The sequence below is a fragment of the Podarcis muralis genome, chromosome 2, assembly GCF_964188315.1.
Source record: "Podarcis muralis chromosome 2, rPodMur119.hap1.1, whole genome shotgun sequence".
In the NCBI taxonomy this organism is placed as follows: domain Eukaryota; kingdom Metazoa; phylum Chordata; class Lepidosauria; order Squamata; family Lacertidae; genus Podarcis; species Podarcis muralis.
Window position 1 is genome coordinate 35,513,520 of NC_135656.1, and position 20,219 is coordinate 35,533,738.

General features: G+C 44.1%; 1 protein-coding gene across 1 annotated transcript; it reads left to right on the top strand.

Annotated features, from left to right (window-relative positions):
• The first annotated feature begins 6,639 nt into the window (after positions 1–6,639).
• GALR2 (galanin receptor 2) lies at positions 6,640–10,444 on the top strand. The gene is made up of 2 exons (XM_028721009.2): positions 6,640–7,468; positions 9,082–10,444. The coding sequence occupies exons 1-2, from the start codon at positions 7,089–7,091 to the stop codon at positions 9,860–9,862; spliced, it is 1,161 nt and encodes a 386-aa protein (XP_028576842.2). The 5' UTR covers positions 6,640–7,088; the 3' UTR covers positions 9,863–10,444.
• The last annotated feature ends 9,775 nt before the right edge of the window (positions 10,445–20,219 follow it).

Sequence of the window (20,219 nt, forward strand, 5' to 3'; positions counted from 1 at the left end):
GAGAGGAGAGCCGTCGGGAGCGCGGGGCGTAGCGGACATGGCCGCTGAGGATGACGGGAAAGAGGAGGACTGGGCAGGGCTGGGCTTTCGAAAAGAGAAAGCGCTTTAGTAAGGGGCTATTTAAATGGTTGAGGCCGCCCCCGAGCCGCTGCACATTCGGGCAGAGGGAACTGGGGCGGTACGTCAGCAGCTCTGTTAGCATTTAAAGCTGAAGCGGGGAAGCCGGCCGGATATTTTTTTGGGGGGACTCCAACTCCCACCCGCCCCGGCTAGCGTGACTAACGGCCAAGGATAATGGGAATTGCAGTCCAACAAAAACATCTGCAATTCCCTAGTCCCTCCGCGTGTAATTGTCTAATTGAAATATTTGCATGCACTTACCTAATTTGCACACACACCCGCCTGCTTCTTTTCCCTTGCCTTCAGCTGCTGTTTCCCTGAATCTATTTTTATATTTTAAGTTGTGTTCTTGTAAGGCCCCGTGTATACCGAGTTGGTGTTAAACAAAAGTGACGAATTATTCTAATGGCAGATTTGAGCAGAGGCTCCTCTTTTAAGTTCTAAGGAGCGATCCGCTCAGCGGAACCGCTGCAGCAGCAGGCTCCCCAATACGGAAGACTGCTACAACTGCTGTCTGAGCACTGTTAGGGTATCCACTTGGGTTTCTTTGGTCAAACATTCATTTTTCAGAACCAAAGGAGCCCCCCAAGGCAGCTTACAAAGCCAAAATAGCACATTAAAAACAAGAAGAGAGCATCAACACCAGTGCTGTTACAAACAAAATCAGAAGGAGACAGCTGAACATGTACTGGGACAAAGTTTCATAATCCACCATGATTGCCAATTCAGAAAAAAACAGACATTGGAAGGGTTGCTGACCGTTAGGTCCAGTCGCGGATGACTTTGGAGTTGCGGCGCTCATCTCTCTCTATAGGCTGAGGGAGCTGGTGTTTGTCCGCAGACAACTTCTGGGTCATATGGCCAGCATGACTAAGCCGTTTCTGGCAAACCAGAGCAGTGCACGGAAACACCGTTTACCTTGCACTTTGACATGCTTTCGAACTGCTAGGTTGGCAGGAGCTGGGACCAAGCAACGCGGGGATTTGAACTGCTGACCTTCTGATCGGCAAGCCCTAGGCTCTGTGGTTTAGCCCACAGCGTCACCTGCGTCCTTTAACAATAGACAGCAGTAGAAAAGTGTGTTTTCCAACCAGGGCCGGCTCATGACATTTTGCTGCCTGATGTGAAGGACAAAAGGGCAGCCTCTCCCAAGGCATATAAAAAAGCCAGCTGGACTGATAGTTGAATCTTACCCCATTACTGGTGAATGAACAACATCCTCCCTGTGCTTGAGGCTAGCATTGGGGACACATGACACTCACAGGTCTGGCCACTCATCACACCTCAGCACCTGCTGCCTGAGGCAGGTGCCTCATCATAGAGCCTGCCCTGTTTCCAACTTAGAGATGGTTTGAGTGAGAAAGCTGCAGATGCTGAATTTTCTGTTTGGCCTGCAACAACTAAAGGCATGGGGACCTGCCATGAAAAAGATCCAGCGGCAGCTGCCCCAAACCTGGCACACTTTGTCATTCCAGAGAGTTTGATACACAGATGTCCTTTTAGAGCTCCATTATGCTCCAGCTGAACAGATACCCCACAGCTACAGTCTCACTGCTGTGCCAGCTTTAGCATGCTTACACAGTTCTGCAGAGTTCAACTGGCATTCTTGTGCCTAATACGTTTAACGTGCCACTCAAATGTGTGCAACACCAGGACACTGTAAAAAAAAAAAACATTCTTGTGTTCCCCAGACTTTTGATAGCAAAGCCAAGCATTTTTTAATGGATTAAAATGGGAGACATGATTCCCTCTTACACCCATAAAGGTTTATGTTTAGAGTACTGAAGTGCTGAGAGAGAGGAGAGGAGATCATGAGTTACAATGTCTGTGATAAGAGCTGCTTAGGCCAGCATGGCACTGGTCATGGCTGATGGGAGCTGGAGTGCAGGGTCACAGGTCGCCTCCCTGCCCATGTGTTAAGCATACTTACTAGGCAGTTCTCTGGCTATGATTGTGGCCTTCCAGGGTCCTCCAGTGGACATTTCACTGCACAAAGATCTGGTTGGTGGCGAACGGGTTTTTCCCTTCAACCCCAAATGAAGGGGAAGGAGAGCAGGGCTCTGAGTACGTGTGTTCTGTTGACATGTGTTACTGGAGTGTAATTCCCCCTTGAAAGGAGCATGCTGGATCAGACCAATGACCCATCTAGTCCAGCATTCTGTTCTCACAGTGGCCAAGCAGGCACCTGTGGGAAACCCTCAAGCGCACTCTCCCCTCTTGCAGTTTCCAGTAACTGCTATTCAAAAGCATTACTACCTCCACCTGTGGGGGCAGAACATAGCCATCATGGCTAGTAGCCATTAGACCATGGATTTGTCTAATCCTTTTTTTAAAGCCATCAAAGTTGGTAGCCTAAATTGTCTCCTGTGGGAGTGAGTTCCATAGTTTAACTGTGTGCTAGGACCTTTGGGTTTTCTTTGTCAGTGAAACAGCCACATGTGGAGGGGGAAATTGGACTCTCCTTGGACTCTTCACAGGCTCCAACTTGTTCAATCCATTTTCATCGTCTTTTCAGAATGTGAGTCTCTCAGCAGTAAATTAGATTTCTTCTCCAGACATATTTTTTAAAAATTGAATTGTCACGATGACCTTATAGGAGGGTTTTTCTCTGCCCAGTAAAATACATCACATTCATAACTGCTATTTTCGCTAATATATTTCCCATTTGCACTGCATTTTAAAATGAGAGTGGCATCAAGGCGCACACATCCTTCCTTCTGCCCTGGGGGAAATGCACTTTAATATTAATAAAGAATTAGTAAAATTCTGCTGCAGCTCATTTCTCTTGTGTCACCTCTATTTCTGTGCAGCTCGCTTAAATCCACAAGGGCTTTTGTTGTGGCTCCTGAACACTTTCAGCTTTTCTTTTCTTTTGTTTTTTGTAGTTCCTAATAGAAAAATTGATGCAGGCTGATTTTCTGCCTCCAGTGGATGTTTTCAAATATTCAGTGCTATATTGTGTGATGACAGGAATGAAAAGATTTCTTTCCACATGACTGTTCCATTTCTGATTTTATACCTCAAGTTCCTAAAATGACCTTGTGTGATACCTGTTTTCAAAGGGAATGGTGGCTGAGATGTGTCCACTTGCTAGGTTCAAAGAACAATAAGCTGGATGGGAACCTTAACTTCACAAAAACAGTGACTTGCTCAGAAGGTTTCATAGACAAACCAGGATCTGAACTAGTCTTCTACATTCAAGCAGTATATGCCCCTGTCCCCTGCAACCCAATGGCTCTCAGCAGTTCAACAGCAGTCTACAACATGATGTGACCTGAAATATACTCGGAGTCCTATAGCGATTTCATGCTCTTTATTGCAGCTTGTAAAACAGTGATTGAATTGCCCCCTAAACCTCAGGCTTTTATATACAGTGGTATCTCTGGTTAAGAACTTAATTCGTTCCGGAGGTCCATTCTTAACCTGAAACTGTTCTTAACCTGAAGCACCACTTTAGCTAATGGGACCTCCCTCTGCCGCCGCGCTGCCGGAGCACAATTTCTGTTCTCATCCTGAAGCAAAGTTCTTAACCCGAGGTACTATTTCTGGGTTAGCGGAGTCTGTAACCTGAAGCGTCTGTAACCTGAAGCGTATGTAACCCGAGGTACCACTGTACCTTATTTACAGAATGAGTCCCGTCTGATTGGCTGATTCTGCTTCCCTCCTGGAGCCTGATTGGTCTTTTCCTGCAGGCCAATCAGTTGTTGCATTCTATGATCCTACCAGCCTAATAGGCTGATTAACATTCTCCTGGAGCCTGATTGGTCTTCTCCTGCAATCCAATCAGTTGTTGCATTCTAGGATCCTACTTGCCTATTGTTCTAGGATCCAAGCTTAGTACATAACACCCTAACAACTTGGGACACCTCTCCTATAGGAGCACCTGCAACCCTGCAACCATACACAATAGTTGAGTTCATCTGGGACACCATCATTTATTAAGAGTGCTGAGAGTTTTTAGGAGACCTTTATACCCCCTCTGAGGGGTACAATTCCAAGAGTGGTTTAACCATCAGTTCCTCTTCACCGGGAACTATGGGAATTGTAGTCAGGGTAGAGTGCAGAGGTATCAATATCATTACTTTTTCTGATTGTTCCCAAGTTGTTATATATGGTGATGGGGTTCGCTCCAGATATATCCTTATTTTCATCACTCCCCACCAGTAGCAGCACCAGCACCATGCCTGGCCCAAATCAAGGACTGTTTCAAAGTTGTTTGGGTAGGAGACAGCTCAGTACAGAAAAGCAGAAACATTCTTATTATCTCCTCATACACTCCATACTTGGTATTTTCTGTAATTTTCCATGTACTTCTTTTCTATTTCACGAAATTAATAAAAACAACAAAAACAGCTTGAAAGCCATCATTAAGTATGTCTTTTTATTTGTGACAATTCAAGTGTGTGGCTGGCTGTAATAATTCTAAATTATCCCAGGATTCAGTTACCTTTTATTTTCTAGCTGTAATTGCCAGCAGTGACAGACAATATAACAACTAAGACTTAATTGTGTCTGGCAAAGAAGAAAGTTTTTCAAACATATTTTGCTAACAACAACAACAAAATGAATGGATCTTCTCATATTTGAACTGATTTTCTTTTCTTTTCTGCTCCTCTGGAGTTGGCATCCATTTTGTTCTTGGCTACACTGCTGGTGGCAACCATTTTCTGACTGGTGCTGTCCATGCCTTTTCAAAATTCCCAAAATGCCCCTGGACCAAAAAAAGGTTGGAGACTCCTAGTCTACAGATAGCCTCTCCCTTCTATTCCATGTCACAGATCTTGCTGGATTTGACCAATAAAGTGCTTATAGCCAAAATCATTACCACCCTTATTCCACAGAGTAGAGAGCACACCATATGGTACGCAAGTTAGCAGCTATGTGGCAGCAGCAGCCCAATCTGTTCTGATGAGGGTGCCTCTGTATGGGACTTTGCCATTATTCTAATTTGGTGCTTTGGCATACAAAAAATGGTGTGTTGTGCCTCAGTGGTGGAGCACTTAGTTTGCATGCAGAAAAGCCACTGCCATTTCAATCTTTGCCATTTCCAGTTAAAGCTATTAGGTAGCAGGGGCTGGGAAATACATTTTTTTCTGCCTGAGACCCTGGAGAGCAACAGCCAATCCTCATTCCCTCATGATGTTATTATTTGCTCTGACAACTTTCTCATTAAATACAAATTTACGGAAAGTGTCAAAGAGAAAGGGGGCAGAACATAATGATGATGATGATGATGATGATGATGATGATGATAATGTGGTGCTGCAAGGTTTTTAGTACAGAAATACTGAGAACAGAGAAATTGTAGGCAGCTCAAATACTCTTATCGCCAAGGCTTCCCATTTTCTCTCTGTGTAGAGGATGCTGGTATTACTCATTCTGCCATCAATGAAGAAAGAAGCAAATCATATTTTACAGTCGCTCAGCCTGGGAACACCATGGGATTTGGAAGAACTGGAGGAAGATGAACTTATGGATGTACTCAGTGCAGGAGACAGGGAGACAGTTTCTTCTAAGAAATATAAACATTGCTTTGGAAAAATTGGAGAAGAGCCCAGAAACATCAGGTCATTATGTTCACATTCTTCCTCCACACACAAGAAATGATATGATGTTTTATTAGCACTGTTCCTCATCAGTCTAAGCATGATCTTTGTTAAATTCTAAATCCTCAACAGTAAGCATTCTGGAAGGGAGTTTCCACGGGTCATCTAGTCCAACCCCATGCAATTCAGGAATCCATGACAGATGCTCATCCAACCTCTGCTTATAATCTTCAAATAAAGGAGGGTCTACCACCTTCATTCTACTGAAGAAGAGAAGAAGGGTTTGGATTTGATATCCTGCTTTATCACTACCCAAAGGAGTCTCAAAGTGGCTAACATTCTCCTTTCCCTTCCTCCCCCACAACAAACACTCTGTGAGGTGAGTGGGGCTGAGAGACTTCAGAGAAGTGTGACTAGCCCAAGGTCACCCAGCAGCTGCATGTGGAGGAGCAGGGAAGCGAACCCGGTTCCCCAGATTACGAGTCTACCGCTCTTAACCACTACACCACACTGGCTGGGACTCATGCCTCCAGCATTCTGTATTCTGGACTGCAGATTCTCCACTGCTGACGGTGATTCGCATGAGCATGGTGGCACATTTTTCAGCCGCTACATTCAGCAAGATATGTGTAAATATCTGAGCCGGTTGCATGTGGTAGCTGTTAATGTGTGCACCACTAGCTCTTACATATCTTGGAAGATTCTGCCCCTTCCCTGATGCACCAACGAAGGGTTGAGCAACAGTTCATCCCTTTGCAGTATGAAGTTATCAGCAAAGGAATGTCAATTTATTTATCACTAAAGCAATCCTTCCGTTCTTCCAAAAGCACATGGCAAGCCCCAGACTTGCAAACACTCTGAATGTTCAGTGTGTGTAGTATGTATGTAGGGAGGGGTCTGTGTTTCCATAGATACCATTTCCTTTTATTTTAGCTGTTTGTCTCCCTGGAAACAAGAGGCAGGCTTGACTATATTAGTCCCCCAAGCATAGCATGGATTCAGAACGCACTGAGCGCTATATTAAAACGCCCATAAAAGCGCAACTGGCAAGAAGTTTAGTCCTTCAGCTTCGCACACCTACAAGAGTGGCTGCCAGCGAGGGCTTCCCTTCAGAGAAAAGGCAGCTGTCTGAAAGGCACTCCAGCGCCATACAAAGTCGGAATCTGTTTGCTGGGAAAGGAAATAAACTTGGAGCTTTAACAGTACAGTACCGTTTTTTTAAAAAAACTTGATGGCAGGCAGAAGTCCAGCATCTGTGAATGGGACTTGGGCTGAGCTGAAGGACTGCAAAGAGGAGAGTCGCTGTGCAAAAGATCTGCTATGATGGAAACAATTTCTTAGAAGAAAAGTTGACTTCCAAACAGAAGCCATCTGTCTCCTCCTGGCTAAGCCTTTCTCCATCGTCTCTTCCCTAATCAGGGCATGCAACTTGCTTCCAAGATGAACAGAACATTGCCCCAGCTAAACTCTTCAGGAAGCAGCGAGAGCAGCTGTTGGCATCTGGTGTCTATCCTCATTCCTCTAGCGTATTCTCTGATTTTTCTGGTAGGCACTGTGGGCAACTCTCTGGTGCTGGCAGTGCTGCTGAGGAACAGGCAAGTCAACAACACCACTAACCTCTTCATCCTCAATCTGGGAGTGGCCGACCTGTGCTTTATAGTCTTCTGCGTGCCCTTCCAGGCCACCATCTACACCCTGGATGACTGGATCTTTGGGCCACTCATGTGCAAAGCTGTTCATTTCTTCATCTACCTGACCATGTATGCCAGCAGCTTCACCCTCACAACTGTATCCCTAGACAGGTGAGCAAGCAGTTGGGGAACGGGGGGGGGGGGCGAGTTTGGACTTTTAGAGTCACTATAGAGTTTCAATATCTCCGCAGCTGCTAACGATTCCCTGCCTCCCACTTCCTTGCATGCATGTAAAACTTTGTTTCGTAACTTTCTCACTGTTCCATCAATATACTTAGTGTTTTTCAAATCCAGGACAATGGATCCAAAAAGGAAACATTGTCTAGACAAAGGAGGGGCCCCAGAATAACAGCATCACAAGGGTCATCTTGTCTATGCCCTTACATCGAGAATTCCCTTCAAACAAATTATCCCAATACTATACAGACCACAGTCACAGAGTCACAGAGCCACAGGCAGGTAGATTGTGAGATTTGGCATTCTTTTATTTCACATGTCAACACATGTCCAAAGGCTTCCCGACTCCTTTTGTTGAGGTAACCTGTCCTAAAATTTAACTCCAATATTTGCACCCAAATATTGGGTGTCCCTCCAAATATATGCAGTCCGTGTTCTTACAATGACAAAAGTAAATGAAATTTTTGATATGAGAATCTATGTTGCTCATATGGTTTTGGTTAAAAAAAAAAGAAGAAAATTGTAATGTGAAAGCATTTTGTTGCTGGTGAAGTTATGTTGTAAATTGAAAATAAAAAATGGGGAGGGGGGAGATAAAGAAGGGTTTCTCTGAAATAACTACCCCCAGGCTGTTTAAAGAGCATATTCTTTGGGGAACCTCAATGTATCCTAGCTGCTTGGTAAGTGCAGCTGTATATTACACGATTATGAAAACCTGTTAGTCACATTCATATATGAAATAATATCCTGTGTTACAGGTATGTGCATATAGTGAGGTTAGAAGGAAATGAAATGCAGAGGGTGGAGGAAGAGAAATACAAAGAATAAAAATAAAGACACTGATAATTACTTTATTAATATTGACTATGTAAAAAAAATGTTGTTGATATTACAGACTAAATTGGGACACTGGGTGGTATGTAGCTAAGTTTTACTCAAAGTAGACCCATTGATATTAATGAACATGATTGAGTTAGGTCCCTTAATTTCAGTGGGTCTACTCTTAGCAAAACTAGCTGAATACTAAGGTGAATTTTTAAAATTTGTTTTTAAAAAAATAAAAATTGCATTCCACGTTAATTGGCTCTCCAGTGCCAGAGCTATCAACAACAACTTTGTGTGTTGCAATTATCACCATCTGTACTATTCTACATTTCATTTTCCCACAATCTATCCACACACACACACACACACACACACACACACAAAACACTTCATGCATCCAACAAACTGGAAATTTGTCAACAGAAACTTAAGGCATAAAAAATTTGCTAGTCTTTAAGGTGCCACAAGACTCTTTGTTGTTTCCACATACTGAGTTAAGGAGCTCGATTGTATGATAGTGGACTCTGGTGCTGCCATTTCATCACAGGGAGAAACTTCTCCAACATTCAAGACATTATTTTGGTTATCGCATTTATCATCATAACCACGCCCTGTAACTTTGGTTTCTTCCCACATACAGTATTTACTAGATTTGATTTGATTTAAATGCTGCTACCACCTCAGCATCGTGACCTTCTCTTGCTTTACTTTTGCCTTCCTAGATATCTGGCCATAAGGTACCCTTTGCATTCAAGAGAACTGCGAACACCCAGGAATGCCCTCACCGCCATTTGTCTCATCTGGGGCCTTTCCTTCATCTTCTCCGGACCTTACATCAGTTACTACCAGGAGTTTCAGGTGGCCAATGTTACCGTCTGCCATCCCATCTGGAAAGTCTCTCAGCGCAAAGTTATGGACCTCTGCACTTTTGCCTTCAGCTATGTCATTCCTGTGCTGATTCTGAGCCTCACCTACGTGAGGACCATCCGTTACCTCTGGACATCGGTGGACCCCATTAAAGACATGTCTGATTCCAAGAAGGGCAAGCGCAAGGTCACGCGGATGATCATAATTGTGGCTGTTCTCTTCTGCCTTTGCTGGCTGCCCCATCACTTGGTCATCCTCTGCTTTTGGTTTGGCTACTTCCCACTGAACAACGCGACCTACGTGCTCAGAATCCTCTCCCACCTGATTTCATACGCCAACTCATGTGTCAACCCCATCGTCTACGCTCTGGTATCCAAACATTTCCGTAAGGGATTCAAGAAGATCTTCAGTTGCCTCTTGCACAAAAGAGTGACCAACAAGGTTCATGTGGCACAGGTGACTCACACAGTGAGCATCTTGGAAGCGGATCTGACAGAGGTGATACACGTCAGTGAGCCCACGCACGCCAGGGCCTCTAGCTGCTGTCAAATCCCCATCCAGACATGGGCTGAGGCAGAGCAGCTGAGTCGCCAAGAGAGAGTCACCAACCCTTTCATCACTTTCAATGTCACTTAGTAAAGTGCCTTTTCTCTAGGCTCTAACCAAAGGATGAATTCCTTGGCAACTGAAGGATGTAAGGTTTTAAGAACAAAAGATAGTGGCTGAAAACACAAGAACCAGCAGATGGCTCCAGCCAACGATATTTTATTGTTTGTTGCTCCCTTCTCCACCAGAAGCCATTGCACTATCGGAGACTCTGCAAGGCAAAGCTCACAGTGCACTGAGCATGAAGTACATGCAGAGAACAGCACTGGAAGGTGTCTTCATTTCATTTTGCACATTTTTAAAGTGGCTTCAGTTATTGGTTTGTTTTCATTGTTGTGCATTTTGTGTTCTCATTTTGTATTTTTATGTTGTGAACTGCCCTGTGATCTTCGGAGGAAGGGCATTGTTATGTACTGAAGTTCTCACCCTGGGCCAGCAGGGGGATACTGTAGATAGTTTTCACTCAGGTCCACGTCAGTTATTTTAGGCGGGAAACCCTGGGTTGTTGTTGCTACAATGTTGACAGCCGGCTGCCTATAAAAGCAGGCCGGCTGAGCTGTTTGCTGTTCAGTTCTGTTCCAGCTTACAAAATAAAGAGCTGCTTTGGAGAAATCGCTGTGTCGTCTGCCATGTCTACCCACTATTCAACTGGCATTATACAAATTTAATAAGTAAATAAATGAATTAAGGTAAAACTCCATTGAAGAGATTAGCTGATCAAGCAATTACTGTACTGGGAATCTGGACTCACCAGTGTACGTATTACAGGGGCCTGGGGAATGGGGTTCTATAGCCTAAAGGAAGAAGAGAAGGATTACTACATCAGAAAATGAGACTGGCTGGTTGATTGTGTCAAGGACTTTGGACTTTGAATAGGAAACCTCTGGAATCTGTTACACGGGTAAACCATGATCTCTCTGTGCTCAAGTCACAAAGCCCCCTTCAGGAGCAGTAGAGTTTAGTCCCTTCACTGCCAGCAAATATGAATCTTATAAAGTCTGTCTGTCTGTCTGTCTGTCTGTCTCTCTCTCTCTCTCTCTCTCTCTCTCTCTCTCTGTGTGTGTGTGTGTGTGTGTGTGTGTGTGTACATACTGTACGTACTACAGATTCTAACTTCCATCCTTCAGTGTAGAGATGGGAAATCTGTGGTCCCTAATCAGGGCTTTTCCTCCCAGCCAGAACTCACCGGAACTCAGTTCCGGTACCATTGCCATTCTAAAAGAACAAGGGAAGTGTTCATGGTAAGTTCTGGCACCTCTTTTTCTAGAAAAATAGCACTGCTCTAGATGATGTTGCGTTTCAGTTCCCATCAACCCCAGGCAACATGGCTAATGGCCAGGGATGATGGGAGCTGGAGTCCAGGAACATGTGGAGAGCCACAGGTTCCCCATCTCTGATCTTGGGCACCCAGAGTGGGCCGTACACTCTCCAGATCTAGATTTGAGTCCAACAACTCATGGTTCCAACTGGCTTTGACGGGTTGTGAATAAAGTTCATGGTGGGTTTAGGAATCTTAAGTCTTATGCTTGCTTTGTCTGTCCAAAGAATCACATTATTCTGTCCATAAAACTTATTTGTACTGTATTGTATCTTCATTGCTTATGCTTCAATCTGTGCATACTTAATGTGAGAATAGGCCCAACTGAACACATTGGGAGTTATTTCTGAGTAAACATGCATATGATTGCACTCTTAATCACACAAGTTTAGACCTAAAAATAAATTCTTGTATCTCACAATATCCCCCCCTACTCACTGCCAAAACAACAGTAGCCAGTCAATAGGTTTGCCAATTTGTCCGTTTGATTTGCTTTCCTAGAGTGAGCAGATTATTTTCTTCATAGGACCCACTTCTGTTATCATGCCTACAATAAATCAATCAACTTATGATGGTAGAAACAGAAACAATAATGATGTATAGCAGATGCTTTTGGTCTGTATAATAAAAGATACCCAGTGTGTGTTATTTGTTTGCTGAAATTGTGTGTACAGTCAATTTCATTCATCCAAAATAGTTTAGAAAATATGTAAGGCTTTTTAATAACCTGAAGACCATAAAATGAGGACCCTACATAATATTTAATGTATATGATGCAAAACAAGGGTGTTTTTCTATGGCATATACAGTACCACAGTGCAAACCCACAGTGTTTAGGAATGAGCTTTTATGGGGGGCAAAGTCCATGTTTTTACATCTTGGTTATTGCAAAATAGGACAATATGTCAAGTTGGACTTGAGATGAATCTTGACAAGACAGAAGTACTGTTTCTGGGGGACAGGAGGCGGGCAGGTGTGGAGGATTCCCTGGTCCTGAATGGGGTAACTGTGCCCCTGAAGGACCAGGTGTGCAGCCTGGGAGTCATTTTGGACTCACAGCTGTCCATGGAGGCACAGGTTAAATCCGTGCCCAGGGCAGCTGTGTACCAGCTCCATCTGGTACGCAGGCTGAGACCCTACCTGCCCGCGGATTGTCTCGCCAGAGTGGTGCATGCTCTGGTTATCTCCCGCTTGGACTACTGCAATGCACTCTACGTGGGGCTACCTTTGAAGGTGACCTGGAAACTACAACTAATCCAGAACGCAGCAGCCAGACTGGTGACTGGGAGCGGCCGCCGAGACCATATAACACTGGTCTTGAAAGACCTACATTGGCTCCCAGTACGTTTCCGAGCACAATTCAAAGTGTTGGTGCTGACCTTTAAAGCCCTAAACGGCCTCGGTCCAGTATACCTGAAGGAGCGTCTCCACCCCCATCGTTCTACCCAGACACTGAGGTCCAGCACCGAGGGCCTTCTGGAGGTTCCCTCACTGTGAGAAGCCAAGTTACAGGGAACCAGGCAGAGGGCCTTCTCGGTAGTGGTGCCCTCCCTGTGGAACGCCCTCCCACCAGATGTCAAAGAGAACAACAACTACCAGACTTTTAGAAGACATCTGAAGGCAGCCCTGTTTAGGGATGCTTTTAATGTTTGATGTATCACAGTATTTTAATATTCTTTTGGAAGCCACCCACAGTGGCTGGGGAAGCTCAGCCAGATGGGCGGGGTATAAATAAATAATAATAATAATAATAATAATAATAATAATAATAATAATAATTATTATTATTATTATTATTATTATTATTATTATTATTATGCTAAGAGAGAGGAAAGGCTTTAAAGTCAACTTTATTATTCTGATTACTTGTGCAATGTAGTTAGTGCACAGATAAGTTTTTTCTCTCTAGGGAACATTGCACACACAAAACTATGGCCATGGGTTACAGGAAATTTGCATGTATTATATGTACAAATAATACAAATTGCAGATCTTACAAGGAGGCCATTGGGCCATGCCTGGTGGATATATTTTGCTTTCACCCTGATGCTATTTGTGCAATTTTCAGCACAAAGTAATTTTCTGTATAGCTTGGACTTGATGTGAACAGAAATCTCAGCAGCGAGAGCTGTTTGTTGAATTTTGTCAATAAAAGCTAGGTCAGTGGCTGAGGTCCTCTTTTGTGTTCCATCTCTTCCAGATAGATAGTTACTGATTATTCTTAATGAATCCTTTCTAACTCCCTACTTGAATAGGTCATGCACTGTTGGTATCTGATTGATGGCAGTTGGTATGGATAATGCACACAGCTCTGAGTATGATATTCTATAAGGAAACCTAATCAAACCACTATTGTGGATTCCAGCAGAAAGTCCTCAAAAAGTATTTGTGCAACATTATTTTTTCAGCCTCCATGGAGCCTCCTTCTCCTTCTCCTTCTCCTTCTCCTCTTCCTCTTCCTCTTCTTTTTGTAACTGGAGACATAGGTAAAGGTAAATGGACCCCTGACCATTAGGTCCAGTCGTGACCGACTCTGGGGTTGCGGCACTCATCTCGCTTTATCTGCCGAGGGAGCCGGCGTACAGCTTCCGGGTTATGTGGCCAGCATGACTAAGCCGCTTCTGGCGAACCAGAGCAGTGCACAGAAACGCCGTTTACCTTCCCACCGGAGTGGTACCTATTTATCTACTTGCACTTTGACATGCTTTCGAACTGCTAGGTGGGCAGGAGCAGGGACGGAGCAACGGGAGCTCACCCCGTCGCGGGGATTCGAACCGCCAACCTTCTGATCGGCAAGTCCTAGGCTCTGTGGTTTAACCCAGAGCGCCACCCACGTCCCAAACTGGAAACATACCAAATTTAAAACAAGCGAACAATCCCAGAATGCAGAATATATATGGACTAGTAGAGTAGCAAAGTCTCTCATCTACACTCCACAAACCCCCTTGGTCCTCACCTTTTGGATCCTACCTTCTCTTCTGAGGTTCTTGGAAACTTTTTCTGACCATGTCAGCCAATCTCCATTAAACCTTATTGTATCCAGAACTGGTTGTTCCTACGTCAAGGTCTGCAATGCTCCCTATCAATAATCTCTATATTTAGTCTAACAATTCTTCTGGCATGAATCATGCACGGTAACTGTATAAACACATCCTTTATAGATATATATCTTTATTTACCTCCCTGGTCCAAATGTTCTACAGTAGAGGGATATATTTAATACGCATCTCATTCTTCTTCAGTTCCTTCTCATGCCATCTCTTCATCTTTTTCAAGTCCTCTGGCTGATTGACAGGTTTCTCTCTAATGTTTCTAGCTAAGGGTTAATGTTTCTGAAAGAGGAGACATTGTGGCATGTGGTTAGCTGCTTATCTTAGCTTGGTTCCACTACTGGAGGAGGAGCAAGATTTCCATTGCTAAATTGTGCACATGAGCAGAAGGTGGGAGGAGCTGAAGAAAAACCAACCTTGACCACCGCAGTAATTTACAGCCTGTAATAATGCTACTGAATACTCATTTCATAACATAGCAACGAATCCACTATCTGGGTGGAATAAAATTGCAGCCATACCACCCACTCCCAAACTGATTTTCAACAGGTGATGTAGGACTCTCTCCTGGTTCAAAGTAAATGTGTCCTTCACAGACAGAGCTGCCCCAATACATTTTGGTTTCTAAGACGAAGACAAAGATGGCACCTCCCCTCATCCTATGTATAAAAGCTGACCAAACTGACAGCTGAGGCTTACTTCAACATGGAACAACATCTCCACTACAAATGAGTGCCGCAGACTACCTTCAGGGTGGTCTGGTGAGGTAGCATGAATCAGTCCACTCCCCACCCCTCAGCATTTGTTGCCTAAGGTGGCTGCCTCACTCTGCCTCATGATAGAGCTGGCCCTCTTGAGAGAAGCACATATCCTCACCCAACTCATTTGGGAGTGAGTGTGGTGTAGTGGTTAAGAGTGATAGACTCGTAATCTGGTGAACCGGGTTTGTGTCCCTGCTCCTCCACATGCAGCTGCTGGGTGACCTTGGGCTAGTCACACTTCTCTGAAGTCTCTCAGCCTCACTCACCTCACAGAGTGTTTGTTGTGGGGGAGGAAGGGAAAGGAGAATGTTAGCCGCTTTGAGACTCCTTAGGGTAGTGATAAAGCGGGATATCAAATCCAAACTCCTCCTCCTCCCCTTCTTCCTCTTCTTCTTCTTACAATGGAGGCAGGTTCAAGGAGAACTAAAGGAAGGAAAGGGACACGGGTGGCGCTGTGGGTTAAAGCCTCAGTGCCTAGGACTTGCTGATCAAAAGGTCGGCGGTTCGAATCCCCGCGGCGGGGTGCGCTCACGTTGCTCGGTCCCAGCGCCTGCCAACCTAGCAGTTCGAAAGCACCCCCGGGTGCAAGTAGATAAATAGGGACCGCTTACTAGCGGGAAGGTAAACGGCATTCTGTGTGCTGCGCTGGCTCGCCAGATGCAGCTTGTCACGCTGGCCACGTGACCCGAAAGTGTCTGCGGACAGCGCTGGCTCCCGGCCTCTAGAGTGAGATGAGCGCACAACCCTAGAGTCTGTCAAGACTGGCCCGTATGGGCAGGGGTACCTTTACCTTTACCTTTAAAGGAAGGAAGCCATTGAAATTCAGAAGAAAACTAACAAATGACTATTCATACACTGGGAACTGAAGCATGTGCACAAGGAGTTGTCCAGTGAAAGTCACTTAACTCAGAGTTCAGGAGACAGATTCTAGAAAAAGAGGTGAGGGGAAAAACCAAGAATAAAATATAAAATACTGATAGACACAAAAAATAGAGGAGGTTTCTCCCTGCTGGATATGAGATTATATTATGAAGCATTTTCTCCATTGCCTTCTTTTTGCTATTTGGCAGATTATAAAAGCAGGCATTATGCAAGGCCCTTATTCAGTTCCCTTGAGGACGCATCTGAGGAACTTACACACATAAAAGTGGATAGTGTTACATGTCAGGCTGCCCCTGCAATTCTGATGAGCACCTGCAGCTAAAATGGTCATCTTAACTCCATCTAGCAATTAGGCCACTCAGGGCCACTTCAAAAGAAACTAACACACACACCCCAATTTCGTCAAGCACCATGAAGCAAAAATCTCAAGTCTCTCAGAAATGTTCTCTACAAGTAATCTTTCATTAGATTCCCTTGCTGCTGATTAAAAACAAAACAAAATGGAAACTCATCAGATCTCCAAGAGAGGTGGGACAACCAGCCACTGCTCATTTTCACCAGTTGTACAATTTTACTTCACTATAGCTGCATACAGTGGATGCTCGGGTTGCGAACGTGATCCGTGCAGGAAGCACATCCGCAACCCGCAGTACTGCATCTGTGCATGCGCAGCTCGCGATTCAGCACTTCTGCACATGCATAAAGTGTGATTTAGTGTTTCTGCACATGCGCAAGCGCCGAAACCCGGAGGTAATCCGTTCTGGTATTTCCAGGTTCTGCACGGTGCGTAACCTGAAATTGCGCAACCCAAAGTGTCTGTAACCCGAGGTATGACTGTATTTTTAAAATTATTCATTGGCTAGCATTAGCTGTGCGGTTGGGGAGGAAATTAGGAAGCAAGGAAAAAAGAAAACTCCAGATACCAAACCATTTGGCCTGGTCTGAAAGGGACCAAGCTGGTTTAAAACTGAATAGGCAATAAATCCTGTATTCAGATACACACCCATATTTTGGCTGGCCTATCTGGATTCTGAAGAAAAGAACATATTATAAGTTGCAGGCTTTGTTTTGCACTCATCGCTGCCACCAGGGGATGAAAATTAGAAAGGTACCTTGAAAAACAGGATAAGTGTGACAAAGGCAAACTCCGAGCCAACTTTGCTCTTCAAATAATGCAGGATGTTGACTATCAAATGCATTTGTGGCCATTCTGGGCCACAGAATAGGACTGAATGGCTCGGAAGGAGTGATGAAGTGTGGTGCAAATTATATGTCAGTCCCACATTAGTCCCTAGACACTGCTAAATCAACTCATGGGGGGGGGGAACAATGTGAGGAAGACACAGCCTTTCAGTTTGTTTGACTTGCTGCCTTCTTGTACATTGATTTTGATTTTCTGTAACCTGTGGCATCTACACAATTAGCAGTGCAGAATAAGTTTAGTTCATTATCATGCATAACATTATTCCAATAAGTCCCTTTTTCATAAAAAGGGTATACTTCAGATTTTGTTTCTTCTTCTACAGTCTAGCATACCAGTTTAGGAACTCACAAAAGGAAAGTAATTATGATTGTATGAAATGAATTCATGATTTCTGTTAGCATGTTATTGTTATTTGTCTGATGATGTGTTCATAATCCCCCTATTCCCCCCAAACACCCCAAACTCCTGCCTATTTGTGTCAGAACATTATTGAGTTCAGCTTTGGATATTCAGATGTTTTGGCTTAAGTGCTCATAAATCAGCACATTTACAGAGCCTAGGGCTTGCTGATCGGAAGGTTGGCAGTTCAAATCCCCGTGAAGGGGTGAGCTCCCGTTGCTTGGTCCCAGCGCCTGCCCACCTAGCAGTTCGAAAGCACATCAAGTGCAAGTAGATAAATAGGTACCGCTCTGGCAGGAAGGTAAACGGTGTTTCCGTGTGCTGCTCTGGTTCACCAGAAGCGGCTTAGTCATGCTGCCACATGACCCGGAAGCTGTCTGCAGACAAACACTGGCTCCCTCGGCCTATAGAGCAAGATGAGTGCGCAACCCCAGAGTCGTCCACGACTGGACCTAGCGGTCAGGGGTCCCTTTACCTTTACCTTTAAACCATCAACACACCCATCTTAATTTAAACATACAAGCTGATATATACACTATCCAAATATGCAGATAGGTATCCACACAAAATTGTCATTTGTAACAAAAAAATGTTCAATTGTAGCAAAAGTGGGGAGGTCCTCAAATCATTGTGTAATAGATGGTGGGTGCTTATCCTCTGGACGTCAAGTACAAGTCCCTTGGCAACCATAAAGGCTTGTGAGAAAGGTCATAATGACCCATGATTTGAACTGGACCTGGAAAGCAACAACTCAGAAGCCAATGAAGCTTTTTCAAAACAAGGAGTCAATATGCTTCCAACACCTAGATCCCAGTTAACAATTTGGCTGCCACATACAAGAAGTTCTTACACGCTTCAGAAAGTTCAGAGGCAGCCTCAGAAAACCGCTAGAGTTCAGGTGGCAACATGAAAGCTAGTCATTTTCTCCTTCTGCACTTGTACATGAAAAATTCACGCCAGGACTGAGACAAAATTTGAGAAACTCAATTAGTTTGATCCCTGCAGCCTGGCAGAGGAAAGGGAGTCGTGGGTGGGTTGTGACTTCATGGGAGACACAGCGATTTAGAGTTTAGTTTGGGATTTCAAAAGATCATGCCTGGCAGGTCCAAGAGCCCAGTGGCTGCAACCTGGAAGGCAAAAGTGTTGATTAACGTTTCCCGAGCTCCAAATGAAAAGGAATCAAAGGAAGCCAATAGAAAAGGATGTGGCAAATTGCTGATGAGCTGTTCTGCACTGATTCTTAGTATCCAAGGAAACAGCTTGAGGCTGCTAGCTCCAAGGCAGAATCTATAAGGATATTCTGAGTTAATTTATCCTTTCATTGCTTTGTTGCCATCTCCTGTCCTCTCTCCACCACCCATTACCAGAGACATCCTCTTGTTCCTAATTGCACAGACACACCACTTTTGCATTGCCATTTTCTCTCTCACTTGCCTCCATTTAAGCCCATCTATAATCAGACATTTTGTAGTTAGGGGGACTAACGAAAATCATTGCAGGACATGAAAACAGGTTGCGAGGTAGACAAAGTTATTTAACTGCCTTAAATACAAATCTTGTCACATTTAAAACAAGAGTCGAGTGTTTGTCAGTCATCCCAGAGCCTTTGCACTCATTTGCCAGAGCAAATTTACACCGTAATGAGCAATTGGGTAGAGTCTTGCCTGCTTGCTTTCTCTTATATATCTCCATGAAAAAGAGGCTAGAGAGGCTTACTTTCTTCCTCCCCGTCCCAATGAATCATGAAAATTCAGAGAGGGAGCCTAGAACAGCCCTGTGGGGACTCCCCCACAATAGGTCTCCCAGGCCTATGCGCCTGGCCTCCTTGCAATGCCTTAAATAAAGGGCAACATTTTCTTAAAGAAAGAAAAAGAATAATCAGTGACTGCTCAGTCAGGGAAACAACATGCTGTTGCCAAAAATCAGGACATTTTCAGTTCTGTTCTTTTATGGAGTTTAGGACCTATTTAGATTATAGGTTCTAGGATCCAAAGCTACATCATCAACCATCAGCACTGGTTGGCAGGCATAAAGTATTCCGAATAATGGCATATCTTGCCAGAACAGTCTGGACATCATTAGCACCATTTATATAAAAATGAAACATTTGCCGAACCTTAAGAAACTTGTCTTTCTTAGTTTGTTCCCAGCTCAACTGTATTTTATACGCTGGTTTCTCCATAAATATTAAAAACCACACCTGGTTGTACCAAGTCTCTTTGTTGATTCCCTCTAGATGTTTCTAGTTTTTAAGAACCAGCGATTCGTGCTGCAGCTAGGAGATGCAGAATCAGTTCTTTTATAATGGTGACACTCTTCATTCAGTCCTTCCTGTGCCCTTGGAAAGGGAACAGATGGGGTCTGTATAATGGCCTGCTTAGTAATTAGCTGAATTTTGACACCGATCATATCCCAGAACTCTGATACTGATGGGCAGGTCCCACCATGTAGAAGTATGTGGCCTTACTAGGTTTCCAGCACCAATATTGCGGGGAAAGATTTGACTTTATATATGGAAGTTTAATTGAAGTGAAATGCCATCTAAATGCCATTTAAGTGTAGTTCCTTTTATTAGGGCAGAGGTTGAGTATAATGAGGCTCTTCACTGAATTTTACTCCAGCTTGCTGAGTTAAGCTTATATTGTAAATCATCCTCCAAAGACAGCTGAAAAGCAGTCAAAATGCCAATGTCCAGTGCTTATTATTTTATAGGTGACACTTGACCTCTGGCATTGGGGCCAAAAGAAATAATGATATGTTCAAAACTTTTAGT

Excerpts from the sequence above, each read along its gene's own strand:
- GALR2 (XM_028721009.2), top strand. The coding sequence starts at position 7,089 with ATGCAACTTGCTTCCAAGATGAACAGAACATTGCCCCAGCTAAACTCT. Across the intron at positions 7,469-9,081 it reads ACAACTGTATCCCTAGACAG|ATATCTGGCCATAAGGTACC; the intron begins GTGAGCAAGCAG and ends TTGCCTTCCTAG.